The following is a 14,958-nucleotide window of genomic DNA, read 5'->3' on the forward strand; positions in this document are numbered from 1 at the left end:
CTACAAGTGCAATTGTAGGATCCTATTGTAAGAGTATGGTTAGTTTTGTAAGAAACTGCCAAACTTTCTTACAAAGTGACTGCACCATTGTGCATTCCCACCAGCAATGATGGGAGTCCCTATTGCTCCACATTTTCATCATTGTTTGAGATTTTGGCTATTCTAATAGGTGTGTAGTGGTATCCAATCGTGTAGAGAATTTTGCATTTCTCTAATGACATAGAATGTGGAACATCTTTTCATATGCTTATCTGTATCTGTACAATCTATTCAGGTCTTTGCCCAATTTTTAAAATCAGGTTGTTGGTTTTCTTACTGTTGAGTTTTAAGAGTTCTTTGTATGTTTTGAATAAGAGTCCTTTATTGGATGTGTCTTTCGCAAATATTTTCTCCTTCTCATTTTCTTTCCTTTTTTTAAATTAAGGTATTATTGATATACATTCTTATGAAGATTTCACATGAAAAAACAATGTGGTCACTACATTCACCCGTTATCATGTCCACCCCATACGCCATTGCAGTCACTGCCCATCAGTGTACTAAGATGCCACAGAGACACTACTTACCTTCTCTGTGCTACACTGTCTTCCCTCTGATCCCCCCCACACCATGTGTGCCAATCATAATACCCCTGAATCCCCTTCTCCTTTCCTCTCCACCCACCCTCCCTCACCCCTCCCCTTTGGTAACCACTAGTCCCTTCTTGGAGCCTGTGAGTCTGCTGCTGTTTTGTTCCTTCAGTTTTGCTTGGTTGTTATACTCCACAAATGAGGGAAATCATTTGGTACTTGTCTTTCTCTGCCTGGCTTATTTCACTGAGCATAATATCCTCCAGCTCCATCCATGTTGTTGCAAATTATAGAATTTGTTTCTTTCTTATGGCTGAGTAATTCCATTGTGTATATGTACCACATCTTCTTTATCCATTCATCTATTGATGGACACTTAGGTTGCTTCCATATCCCGGCTATTGTAAATAGTGCTAAAATAAACATAGGAGTGCATATGTCTTTTTGAATCTGATAAATTATATTGTTTGGGTAAATTCCAAGGAATGGGATTCCTGGATCAAATGGTATTTCTATTTTTAGTTTTTTGAGGAACCTCCATATTGCTTTTCACAATGGTTGAACTAGCTTACATTCCTACCAGCAGTGAAGGAGGGTTCCCCTTTCTCTGCATCCTTGCCAGCATTTGTTGTTCTTAGTCTTTTCAATGCTGGCCATCCTTACTGATGTGAGGTGATATCTCATTGTGGTTTTAATTTGCATTTCCCTGATAATTAGTGATGTGGAACATCTTTTCATGTGCTTGTTGGCCATCTGAATTTCTTCTTTGGAGAAGTGTCTGTTCATATCCTCTGCCCATTTTTTAATTGGGTTATTTGCTTTTTGGTTGTTGAGGTGTGTGAGTTCTTTATATATTTTGGACATTAACCCCTTGTCGGATATGTCATTTACAAATATATTCTCCTATACCGTAAGATGCCTTTTTGTTCTGCTGATGGTGTCCTTTGCTGTACAGAAGCTTTTTAGTTTGATATAGTCCCCTGTGTTCATTTTTGCTTTTGTTTCCCTTGCTCGAGGAAATGCATTCAGAAAAAAGTTGCTCATGTTTATATTCAGGAGATTTTTTTCCTATGTTATCTTCTAAGAGTTTTATGGTTTCATGACATACATTCAGGTCTTTGATCCATTTCAAGTTTACTTTTGTGTATGGGGATAGACAATAATCCAGTTTCATTCTCTTGCATGTAGCTGTCCAGTTTTACCAATACCAGTTGTTAAAGAGGCTGTCATTTCCCCATTGTATGTCCATAGCTCTTTTATCATATATTAATTGACCATATCTTGGGTTTATATCTGGACTCTCTAGTCTGTTCCATTGGTCTAGGGGTCTGTTCTTGTGCCAGTACCAAATTGTCTTCATTACTGTGGCTTTGTAATAGAGCTTGAAGTTGGGGAGCATAATCCCCCCAACCCACTTTATTCTTCCTTCTCAGATTTCTTTGGCTATTTGGGGTCTTTTGTGGTTCCATATGAATTTTAGAATTATTTTCTCTAGTTTGCTGAAGAATACTGTTGGTATTTTGATAGGGATTGCATTGAATCTGAGGATTGCTTTAGGCAGGATGGCCATTTTGACAGTATTAGTTTTTCCTATCCATGAGCACAGGATGTGTTTCCATTTATTGGTATCTTCTTTAATTTCTCTCATGAGTGTCATGTAGTTTTCAGTGTATAGGTCTTTCACTTCCTTTGTTAGGTTTATTCGTAGGTATTTTATTCTTTCTGATGCAATTGTGAATGGAATTGTTTTCCTGATTTCTCTGTTAATTCATCATTAGTGTATAGGAGTGCAACAGATTTCTGTGTATTAATTTTGTATATTGCAACATTGCTGAATTCAGATACTTGATCTAGTAGTTTTGGAGTGGATTCTTTAGGGTTTTTTATGTACAGTATCATGTCATTTGCAAACAGGGACAGTTTAACTTCTTTACCAATCTGGATGCCTTTTATTTCTTTGTGTTGTCTGATTGCTGTGGCTAGGACCTCCAGAACTATGTTGAATAAAAGCGGAGAGAGTGGGCATCCTTGTCTTGTTCCTGATCTTAAAGGCTTTCTCATTTTCTTGACAGTGTCTTTCACAGAGCAAGAAGTTTTTAATTTTAATGAGGTCCAGTCTTCAGTTATTTTTTTGTCAGTCATGCCTGGAAGTTAATTGTAGTTTTGGAGGTTTTGATTACCTGAACCTTTTTCATTTCAATAGAATTAGGTTTCTGTTACTTGATGTATTTCCTTAAAATGGACTGTGGGCATGACAGGCAATAAATAATTCACATCTTTACTGCTGTTAATATAACTTTTAGAATTTATGTGTTTTTCTCTTCAAAACGACTTTTTTGGAAACACTTTTGTAACTGGATTTACAAAATTTATTTAGAGTTATGCCAAGACTTCCCCATTTTGTAGTTTTTATTTTACTGCATCTCTTGGTGAGTTAAAATACTTTTTTTAAAAAGGAGAAGAAGAAGATGAAACAGTATTTCCCAACTCAAGAATTCTCAGAAATGCAATCCTGTTGCCCTTCACAAGACTAGATATTGTATATCTATATCCACCAAAAGCAACTTGGATATAGGCACACAGTAACCGAGTCACAGCTCTCTTTCCCTGTCATAACCACAGACATTGCTCCTTTGTCTCCTGGTATTTAGCTCTTCAGAGAAGTCTCAGGCCAGACCGACTTTTGTTCCTGCCTAGGTAACCTTTTAATTCTGCCTAGATGTATCCTCTAACTCACAGATCTTGTCACCATGAATCGAATTCCATTCACTTCTAATATTTTACCTGGGATACTGTATGCCTTTCCAGCTGCTAACTCAAGTGGAAGTATGCCCGGAGCAGCTTTCACCTAGCACAGGTGTATCAACTGTGGGGGTCACTTCCACAGGGCCCATTCTTGTCTTTGAGAGCAGTGTTTCCTCACCTGACATCTCTGTTCTCTTCTTCCCTTCCACTGTTTTAAAGCTGGTCCTTTTTTCTAACCTTGTGGTCCTTTTCCTCTGAAACTGAGAGTTTTCTCCAGCTGGTCTCCTGCATCCCTCATCTACTCTGTCCCAGTTTTAGTCCTGTTCTTTAGTGCTTCTGAAGCAGACTTCAGTTCTCTTTGTGTTTGAGTTGCCAAGCAATTCTCCCTCTTCTCCCCCTAATACATGCTGGTACCTTTCATCTCAGCATTTGTTGTTGTTGTTGTTGTTGTTGTTATTTTTTATATTGCGGTAAATACAATAAAATGCATGAGCTTTTTCTTTCTTAAGTACTCTGCTCCTACTTCAAGGAGAATTCTAGTGAAAACTTTCCTGAAAATTCCATCCAAATCCTTTAATACATCCCTTTCAGTCTTCAGGATGATATACCCTTCCCTTGTTTTGAGAATCCCTATAATGTTTTTATATTATTAACATGATTCCATGCATACAGAATTGCAGATAATGTAATATAATGAATGCCTATGGACCACCCCACACACATACTTCTTTTCTCCTTATTTATCCTAAACAGCAGCACCCTCTCTCAGACTCAGCATTGCTGAACTAGAAGACAGTGATGTGGCTGGCTCTCGACTCCACCGTCTGTCATTAGGACCATGGATGAATCCCCTCTCCAGATCTACACTGGGAAAGCTGGCTATTAGGGACGTGGTGGTTCAACACGGCCTCTGGTGATGCAGCAGAACCTCTCTTCACCTGCCTCGCCTGAGACCCAGATTGTCCGCCTCTGCTCCCCAGTCCTTGGGCTTCTGCCTCCTGCAGTTTCCAAATAATTCTGTCTACACAATTCTCTTTCTGTGACTTCTGCTTATTTACGGTTTCAGCTGCCCTGTGGCTTTTGCTCAAACCCTTCTTCCTCACTTCTCTGGAAGTTCCCTCTGATACTTTCTCAGGCTGTTTCCCTTGCAGTCAAGCTTCCCAAGGTTGAAGATCCAATTTGTGACCAGTCGGCATTCTGTCAGGGCACTGCAGCTGGGTAGAGCTCTCACGTCAAGCTACTTCTCATGTCTCTGGCTACATGTGTGCCTTTGGGTCAGCTCCTCATTCCTGGATCAATCAGCCATGGCCCAGGTGATGGGGTCTGTGTTAGTCAGCTATAACAAAAAGCCTAGAATGCATTTAGTTCAATCATTGTGGAAAGCAGTATGGAGGTTGATCAAAAAACTAAAAATAGAAATACCATTTGACCCAGAAATTCTGCTCCTAGGAATTTACCCTAAGAATGCAGCAGCCCAGTTCGAAAAAGACAGATGCACCCCTATGTTTATCGCAGCACTATTCACAATAGCCAAGAAATGGAAGCAACCTAAGTGTCCATCAGTAGATGAATGGATAAAGAAGATGTGGTACATATACACAATGGAATACTATTCAGCCATAAGAAAGAAACAAATCCTACCATTTGCAACAACATGGATGGAGCTAGAGGGTATTGTGCTCAGTGAAATAAGCCAGGTGGAGAAAGACAAGCATCAAATGATTTCACTCATCTGTGGAGTATAAGAACAAAGAAAAAACTAAGGAACAAAACAGCAGCAGACTCACAGAACCCAAGAATGGACTAACAGTTACCAAAGGGAAAGGGACTGGGGAAGATGGGTGGGAAGGGAGGGATAAGGGGGAAAAGGGGGCATTATGATTAACACACATAATGTAGCGGGGGGGGATACGGGGAAGGCAGTATAACACAGAGAAGACAAGTAGTGACTCTATAGCATCTTACTACGCTGATGGACAGTGACTGTAATGGGGTATGTGGTGGGGAGTTGATAATAGGGGGAGTCTAGTAACCATAATGTTTCTCATGTAATTGTACATTAATAATACCAAAAAAAAAAGCCTACAATGTCTTAGTGACACCCAACTATAAGCATTTGTTTCCCTCATACACATATGGGCTGGTTGGAGGTCAGCTGATAGAGCCTGAGATCTGCTCTGGGCCTTTTCCTTGTGTCCTACACCTTCCCTTACCACTGGGCTCACTTGGGCATGTACTTCTCATGGCAATGTTAGGGCACAAGTATCAAGTAGCAACACAGAGTGCCTCAAGTCCCAGGCTCAGAGCTGGGATATTGTCAATTCTGTCTGCATTCCACTGTGCCCATATGGTGGGACATACAGTCTACCTCTAGTGGGATGGACTACAAAATGTCATAGCAAAGAGCATGGAGGACTGCAGAACTGGAGCAAGTAGTTCACTTTTTACCTTTGGGTCACATGGTCATATGGCCATAAGCTATAGAGCAAAGTATGGAAAATCCTCTGCACAGCACCCCTCCAAGGGGGCTGTAGGGATGTCAGCCAGGCTGGGGCTTCCCAGAAAGAGGCAGGGTGACAAATTAAAGGATGGCTTTACAACACTTGCAAAGCAACCACAGCCAGGACTTAAAATATGCCTTCTATGTCAAAATTCATCAAGCTGTACACTAAGATTTGTGCATTTTATTGTATGTACCTCAACATAAAAAAAATAATAAAATAAAAATAAAAATGGAAAAATCAAAATTGAAATATGCCTTCCAAAACACAGGAGGATGTAAAAAGTTTAAGGAACAGAGACTCGGGAAACAACATGGAAATCTTTTTAAAGCATTAAACAATACAACAAAGGCAAAACCAAATATCAGTTATCACAATAACTCTATGAATCAGAGGCAGGCAGTTGGGAGAAGTTCAAAGTACTTTTCTTTTTCCAGTTCTCCTCTGATGCAAGAGGTAAATTCTCCATAGATTTTTCCCAGTCCAGCTCCTGTCTTATAAATAATAAGAATCCCTCCCAGATGTTGGCATTCATTTTGAGTGGTAAGTTTTCTCCATTTTCCATGTCTCTGTAGTAGTTTGAGTGGGCTGCTGGGTCAAGGCCACTATATCAGAGGCCACTCTCTGTGTGACATTCTTATCACATGCCCGCTGGAGTCCTGCCACCCCATCTCTTCCATGGTACTATCACATCCTACTTGGGCCTTTGCTCTCCTTTTTTGGCCCCAAGATCCATATCTGGGAATCACGCATACAACTGTGAATCTCCAGTCTCCAGCACAAGGTCCTGTCCTTAGCAGGGGCTTAATGAATTAATCTCTACATCAAAAAAGACTCTGTTACAATTGACAGGACAACAGCTCAAAGTAGTTCACCGAATCCAAACCTTCCGAGGAATGTCAGGCTTCAGGAATAGTTGGATCTGTGAGTTCAAATGACACTATCAAGACTTAGGGTCTCTCCATCTCTTGATTGGTCTTTCCCCTGGATTGATGTCACTCTCCAGCAGGCTGGCCCACCCTTGTGGTCACCAAGATACCACCAGCAACTTCAGCATCCCCCCAAACCCAGAACTTCTTTGGTTTCATATCGCCAGCACCAAAAACCAGATATTGATTCTCATGCTTGGATCATGTGACCATGGCTAAATCAAACACTGAGGTGGGGGAATAGAATGTTCTAATCAATCAGGCCTCAGTCACGAGCCCACCTGCAAGCCAGGTGGTGGCCTCAACAGGAGGAGGGGTCAATGAACAAACAATGACAAGAAGCAATGAAGGACAGCAAGTGTCCATTATCATCTTCTCTATTTTCTTTCCAGGAGGAACCCTCCCTTGGAGACTAACAGAAGTGACCAGGCCACCATACATCTGTTTAGTGCACCCTAGTTTACAAAATACTTCTCACATTATCTCATGTAGCCTCACAATCAGCCCACGAGCCAAGTGGTATCACTACGCTTTATGAAGATGAGGCCACTGAGACTTACAGACGTCAGACGTTGGCTAAGTCACAAACCAGGTACGGAGCCAGCAGAGGGACTGTGGAGAGGTGCGTGCAGAAAGAGGAAGAACACACTGACCCCAGGAACTTCCTCTGTGTGTCAAGCTCCCCTCACCATAGCCTCCCCTTCACCTCACGGGCAGCAGCCCCCCCACACCCTCCTCCTGGCCTGCATCTGTTGCCTGGCCCCCTTATCACCTGCTCCTGCAGACTTCTGCCACACCTCTTCCCTGACCTTTGCTCCTAGCTCCAGGCTTGTTTTCCTGTGGACCCGGGAACCCTGGGCTCACTTTCACTCACTGCCCAGCCTTCGCCATGTGCACTGGGAAGTGTGCCCGTTTTGTGGGGCTCTCCCTCATCCCCCTCTCCCTGATCTGCATCGTGGCTAACGCCCTCCTGCTGGTGCCTAATGGGAAGACCACCTGGACCAATGCGGAGCAGCTCAGCTTGCATGCCTGGCTCATGGCTGGCTTCATCGGTGGGGGCCTGATGGTGAGGAGGCTGGCGAGGGAGCACAGGCTGGGCACCACTCTGCAGGGGTCTAAACTGGAGGGAGTGCGAGAGGGGGAAAAGGACTGCTGCCTGGGAAGGGATGGCGGTAGCTGCCAGAATCCTGGAGCCCTCCCAATCTGCCCCAACACAAGCACTCTGTAGAGGTCCTAGAGGAGCCCCAGGGTGCTGAGCTGAATATCTGAGGGGAGCAAGAAGGAGCGAGTCTCACTGCTCTAAGCAGCTTCCCTTCTGGGTAAGGCGTTGTGCCCTCTCTGCCTCTCCCACCCCCACTTGGAGCAGATGCTGAGAACACCTCACTACAAGGGTCCAGGGAGAAAGGAGCAGATGGTTGTGTGGGAGGTTATCAGGGCAAGATAATAATAGGCAGGGGAGGGATGCAGTGACAATGTCCGGGGCCAGGCAGCAGTATCAGGGATCATTCTACCTATCAGTTCAGTGTCACCCTCCCCTGCCTCCATGTAGAGTCACTCTCCACCCACATTTCCAGATGCCCACTCTGCGCTGGATAGACTCAGAACCTAGGTCAGTAAGGTGGAGAAAGTGCCCCACATTCTCCTGGTGACTAGATTCTGTCAGAAGAAGTAGGGACTTTCTGGACTTTCTAACCCCTGTCCTCTATCCCCATCCCCATTTAAGGGAACTTTTGGAAGGTCAGATAGTTTAACATCTTCATGGGATGAAAACAAAAGATCTACCAAGCTCAGTTCCCTACTTCTCAGGCTGGCTGACCAGTGAAATTCCCCAGGAGAGGTCTCACTTTCTTCTTTTGCTCTGTGAGCTAAATGGGGATACCTCTTCTCCTTTATCCAACAATCCCCTTTCCCTCCATAGTCTTTTATTCCACTCCCCCTCCCGCATGGATCATGGCTGCTGGACTCTATGTCATCCCTCTGCCCTCAACTCTAAGAGGTCACACTCCTCCCAGGCCTTCACACTCACCTGGTGTCACACTGCACCCCTTCTTCAGCCTAAACCACCCCCATCCCCACAATCTCCCCAGCCTGCCTCAGGGGAGATCCCCAAGGATGCCCTCCCAACATGCTCATTCCCAGCCACCTTCTTCCCACCTCGATGCCCTGAGCCACTCTCGAGAAGGCTTTCTCAAACATGCTAAAGCACAGGGCCACAGGCGAGGTCCCTGCTCTCCCTGAAGTTGCATTCCTGCTGGGGAGATGCACAGTATCAAAAGGAAGAAAGAACTTAAACCCCATGAGAACAAGGATTGCCTGTTTTTTTGGCTGCTCTGTGCCAAGTGCCTAGACCAATGCTTTGCATTTAACAGACACCTGATCAACAGTGAGTGAATAAAGTAAGCAAGATGATTTCAGATAGGAGCAGTTACCATCTAGAAAACTAAGCAGCGTGTGGTCACAAAGAACTCTGAGGGCAAGGGAGGGAGCTATTTTTTATTGCATTTTCAAGGAAGGCTGTCAGAACTGAGACCCAGAGACAAAAAGGAGGTTTCAGCATTGCAAACAAGTTCTAAGGCAGGAACAGGCTTGAACATCTGAGGATTAGACAGGTAGAAGGTGCAGCTGAGGTTCCATGAGATAAGATCGGAAGTGGGCAGAGGCCAGAGTATGTACATCTATGAAAGCCACAGTGAGGAACCTGAATTTTATTATAAGTACAACAGAAAACTATTGACTCTTTACCTTTTTTTTTTTTACTTTTACTGAAGTCATATCAACAAGTGCCCAGATGCTCTGTGTACAGCTCAATGAATTTTTGCAAAGTGAACACACTCATGTACCCTGCATCCAAATCAAGATACAGGTCAGTAGCAGAATCCCAGACATCCTGCCACAACAGGCACTACCCCCCACAGACAAGGGACCCCACTACCTGACTTCTAACCCCATAGGTTAGTTTTGCCTGGTTAGTACTTTATATACACAGAACCATATAGTGTGGACACTTCTGTGTCCGGCTTCTTTAGCTCAACCTATGTTTGTGATTCATCCATATCATTAGGTGGGGTTGTAGTTTATTATTTCTTATACATTCCATTGTGTAAACATAGCACAATTTATTTAAATATTCCACTGTTGATGGAGATTTGGAGAGTTCCCAACTTGGGCTTTTTACAAATAATGCTACTATAAACATTCCCACAAATGTCTTAAGGTGAATATATATTTGCATTTCTGTTGGATACTTACCTAGGAGTAAAGCCGCTGGGTTTTTTGTTTTTTTTTGGTATCATTAATGTACAATTACATGAGCAACATTATGGTTACTAGACTCTGCCCCTCCCCCCCCATTATCAAGTCCCCACCCCATACCCCATTACAGTCACTATCAGTGTAGTAAGATGCTATAGAATCACTACTTGTCTTCTCTGTGTTATACTGCCTTCCCTGTGCCCCCCCCATCATGTGTGTTAATCGTAATGCCCCTTCTTCCCCCTTATCTCCCTCCCTTACCACCCATCCTCCCCAGTCCCTTTCCCTTTGGTAATTGTTAGTCCATTCTTGGGTTCTGTGAGTCTGCTGCTGTTTTGTTCCTTCAGTTTTTTCTTTGTTCTTATACTCCACAGATGAGTGAAATCATTTGATGCTTGTCTTTCTCCACCTGGCTTATTTCACTGAGCACAATACCCTCTAGCTCCATCCATGTTGTTGCAAATGGTAGGATTTGTTTTCTTCTTATGGATGAATAATCTTCCATTGTGTATATGTACCACATCTTCTTTATCCATTCATCTACTGATGGACACTTAGGTTGCTTCCATTTTTTGGCTATTGTAAATAATGCTGTGATAAACATAGGGGTGCATATGTCTTTTTCAGACTGGGCTGCTGCATTCTTAGGGTAAATTCCTAGGAGCGGAATTCCTGGGTCAAATGGTATTTCTATTTTTAGTTTTTTGAGGAACCTCCATACTGCTTTCCACAATGGTTGAACTAGTTTACATTCCCACCAGCAGTGTAGGAGGGTTCCCCTTTCTCCACATCCTCGACAACATTTGTTGTTGTCTTTTGGATGTTGGCCATCGTAACTGGTGTGAGGTGATATCTCATTGTGGTTTTAATTTGCATTTCTCTGATGATTAGCGATGTGGAGCATCTTTTCATGTGCCTGTTGGCCATCTTAATTTCTTCTTTGAAGAAGTGCCTGTTCAGATCCTGTGCCCATTTTTCAATTGGATTATTTGCTTTTTGTTTGTTGAGGTGTGTGAACTCTTAATGTATTTTGGATGTCAATCCCTTATCGGATCTGTCATTTATGAATATATTCTCCCATACTGTAGGATGTTTTTTTGTTCTACTGATGGTGTCTTTTGCTGTACAGAAGCTTTTCAGCTTGATATAGTCCCACTTGTTCATTTTTGCTTTTGTTTCCCTTGCCCGGGGAGATATGTTCATGAAGAAGTTGCTCATGTTTATGTCCAAGAGATTTTTGCCTATGTTTTTTTCTAAGAGTTTTATGGTTTCATGACTTACATTCAGGCTTTTGATCCATTTCAAATTTACTTTTGTGTATGGGGTTAGACAATGATCCAGTTTCATTCTCTTACATGTAGCTGTCCAGTTTTGCCAACACCAGCTGTTGAAGAGGCTGTCATTTCCCCACTGTATATCCATGGCTCCTTTATCATATATTAATTGACCATATATGCTTGTGTTAATATCTGGGCTCTATTCTGTGCCACTGGTCTATGAGTCTGTTCTTGTGCCAGTACCAAACTGTCTTGATTACTGTGGCTTTGTAGTAGCTTGAAGTTGGGAAGCGAGATCCCCCATGTAAAGCTGCTGATTCTTAAAGTAAGCAAATATTCAGTGCCAACAGATATTGCCAAATGACTTTCTGAAGTTCCTACACCAATTGCATTCCAATCAGTAAAAAATGAGCATTTTCATATCCTGTTGAATTTAAGAAGATCTCCTGGCTGTGGTGTAAAGAATGAAGAGTAAGAGGCCAGTAAGCAGATGCAGAAGGACCATACTAAGGTCACTGCAGTTGTCCAGGATAAATGATAGTAGCTTGGACTAGGCCAGAGGCCAGAGATGGAAAAGTAACCAGATTTGCGCTATAAACCCAGTGTTTCTTTCTGCATTTATGATTACCCTTCTCTTTTCGTTAAGACAAGTAGAGGACATAGAGCAAGACAGAGGTCAGGCAGCAAAAGGAAACAAACACTGACTCAAAAAGTAAGCATTTCAGACAGGTAGGCCATTCAGAATTGGAAAATCCAAATGGCAATTCTAGCTGCCCTTGGATCCAGATGCTTCCCAGTAAGTGACCTAACCAGAGAGGCTAAGCAAATTGGTCTAGACCTGGCCCCTACACCTGCCATGAGACATGGAAGAAGAGAGAAAAAGGATTGTGGGAAAAGTCCATTCAACTGTGTAGGTGTTTGCATGACATTGCTCTGGATGATATAACCCAACTAAAACTCTCAACCCCTCCCCTAAGAGAACAAAATGCTGCCCTGTGCAGTATTGACAGAAGCACACAGGGAGGCAAAGATCAAGACAGCTGTGGAATTCCAGAGAGGGGAGTCAGGCAAAGAACCTGGCCTGTGCAGCAAAGACAAGGCTGGAGCCAAAGCAAGGAGCCTGGAGCACCTTTCTAGAGTTCAGTCTTGATGTGCTACTCTCTGCGGAGACCCTAAAGGGCTTGAGAAGAGAAAAGACCAGTTGAAACCTAAATTTAACCTGGTGGTAGCAGTGTAGGATGGAGGGTGGGGTGGCACAGGGCAAGAGACACAGGACTCTAGTAGGGAGGCTGAGAACATTATCCTCCTGGGAAGTTTAGATTAGGGATTAACTGTGCAGGTAAAAGGACTAACAGATTCAAGAGCCATTAAGGGAAAAGTCTAGGAAACTGGAGGTCTGGCTGGGTGTGGAGGATTCAAGTTTTCCAGCCTGGCTGACCAGGAGGATATTTCCACTAATGGAGTCAGAAAGACAAAGGGAGATGACAATATGGGGAACCAACTGTGAGGTCAGTATGAGGCTGGCTGAATCTGAGCTAAAACCAAGATATTAAAATGAACATATCCTTCAGCAGTTAGATTTGAATCTGGAGGCATCAATTTAGGAGTTGACTTTTGTTGGAGAGAATGCTCTGGGAGGGGATGAGCTCTGGGAGGAAGGCCCACATGGAGATGGACACAAAGGAGCAGGGCTGTATCTTGGGGATCTGTACACTTCCCATCAGAGCATTGCCTGCTCCCTCCACCAGAATCCCAGCTCACCAGACACTCCAACACCACTCTCCTGCAGCTAAGGGAATTTACAGTTACTGAGCATTTACTCTGAGCCAGTCTTGACGTCAAGTCAATCCATTATTTCATTAAATCCTGAGAACAGCCTTGTGAGGTAGGTCTTGCAGACCCATTTTGCAGAGGAGAAGACTGAGACCCAGAAAGATGAATCAATTCATGGGGACCCAGGCCTCCTGACTCCCATTCCATTGGGCACCTGTTATGTGCCAAGAATGATGGGGGATATACATACTGGGCCCTACCCTCTGGAGGCCACAATCTGGACAGAGATAAATAATGATAAATTAAGATAAAGCCTGGCAGTGCTCCAGAAGAAGCAGAAATAAGGTCTTCCTAAAGTTTAAAGGGCTGAGGGGCATCACGGGCAGCTTGCAGGTAGCAGTAAACACGGACGCAAGTAAGGTCAGGAGGATGTGGGGGCACTGGCTATCTCACGGACTCCCCTCCCTTAGGTACTGTGTCCGGGAATTGCAGCCCTTCGGGCAGGGGGCAAAGGCTGCTGCGGCGCAGGCTGCTGTGGAAATCGCTGCCGGGTAAGACCCACGTTAAGATGGGGTTCCTATTAAAATGAGATTAAGATAAGATTCAGGATGAATCTTTGAATCCCGGCCCAGTCTACAGAATTCCTAGCTACAGGCGCTCCGCTGCAGAGTCCCAGGCTCCACCTCCCCCCTCCCTCGAACTCCACTGCAAAGTTTAGGCCTCAGTGGGCGGGATCGGCGGAGACGCCAACCCCCGTGAACTTCCGCGGCCTCTAGCTCTTAGGGCTAGCAGAACGCCAAGCCCCGGGGTTTGACGGTAAATGTGTTTTAAACGCGACTCAAGAAGTGCGGGAACATCGCGGGGAGGAGGGTGCTGGGCGCTGTCGGCCCACGAGTAGGGATGGGGCGGCCCTACTCACCTCTCCTTCCACTCGGCATCCAGATGCTGCGCTCGGTCTTCTCGTCGGCGTTCGGCGTGCTTGGGGCCCTCTACTGCCTCTCGGTATCAGGATCTGGGCTCCGAACTGGACCCAGATGCTTAATAAACACTGGCTGGACTTACCCCTTCAAAGAAACTGCGTAAGGCTTAGTCCATATTCGTTGCTCCCATCCCCTACCCCCGTACCCCGTACCCCGTACTCTGCCTCTCCCCACCTGCCTTTCACTTGTGGATCAGGAAACCTGGGCGGGGCTCGCCTTCGAGACACCTTCCTCCACGTGGGGCAAAGAAGCCCTTTGCAAATCACCTACGGCGCGTGGAGGGGCGCTGGGGACGTGTGGGGCATTTCTCATAACCTCTTTCTCTCGCGCGACCCTGCCCCTCCCACAGAGGCTCTTACTTGCTCAACCGAACTGAGTGGAGTTTGTGCGTGGAGCCGCCGGGTGTGGTCTGCTGGAACGTGACGCTCTTCTCGCTGCTGGTAGCCGCCTCTTGTCTGGAGCTCGTGCTTTGCGGGATGCAGCTGGTGAACGCCACAATTGGTGTCTTCTGCGGCGATTGCAGGAAGAAGGAGGTGGGACGGCGTGGGATGGAGCTGTAGCGGGAACCTACTTGCTCCCTGGCTGTATCCTCACGTTATCGTTTCCGCAGGGCGCCGTTCACTGAGGCTCCACTGACCGCACTGCCCTCGCCTGGACACCGTCCTGACCCGCCCCCGCTCCCGCCCGGGAATAAACTGTTTTGAGGTCTCCTGCGCGTCTCGGACTGTGCTCTGTGCTCGAGGGCCTGAAGGCCTCCAGATACACCCGGACTTAGGGCTTTCCTGTTTGGGGCCCCTGAACCCGGATTGCAATTGTCTTAACAAATAGTTATTGACTTACTAGTGTGCTCTGGAAATACAGTGGTAAACAAGATGTAAATTCCATGCTCTCAAAGAATTTAATATTCCAGGGGTGGAAGATAGGCAATTTTT

The 14,958-nt window shown here is 44.8% G+C and overlaps 1 protein-coding gene and 1 long non-coding RNA gene across 2 annotated transcripts in view; one reads left to right on the forward strand and one right to left on the reverse strand.

Moving 5' to 3' along the window:
* LOC118917819 (uncharacterized) overlaps positions 1-14,008 on the reverse strand; it is a 43,781-nt gene extending 29,773 nt beyond the window's left edge. The window contains exon 1 of the long non-coding RNA XR_005026901.2: positions 13,966-14,008. This is a non-coding gene — a long non-coding RNA (uncharacterized LOC118917819). The remainder of the gene's footprint in view (positions 1-13,965) is intronic.
* Positions 7,602-14,736, forward strand: TM4SF5 (transmembrane 4 L six family member 5). The gene is made up of 5 exons (XM_036896165.2): positions 7,602-7,810; positions 13,517-13,597; positions 13,989-14,125; positions 14,376-14,559; positions 14,637-14,736. The coding sequence occupies exons 1-5, from the start codon at positions 7,634-7,636 to the stop codon at positions 14,649-14,651; spliced, it is 594 nt and encodes a 197-aa protein (XP_036752060.2). The 5' UTR covers positions 7,602-7,633; the 3' UTR covers positions 14,652-14,736.
* Positions 14,737-14,958: the final 222 nt, after the last annotated feature.

Source organism: Manis pentadactyla, chromosome 4, assembly GCF_030020395.1.
Source record: "Manis pentadactyla isolate mManPen7 chromosome 4, mManPen7.hap1, whole genome shotgun sequence".
Classification (NCBI taxonomy): domain Eukaryota; kingdom Metazoa; phylum Chordata; class Mammalia; order Pholidota; family Manidae; genus Manis; species Manis pentadactyla.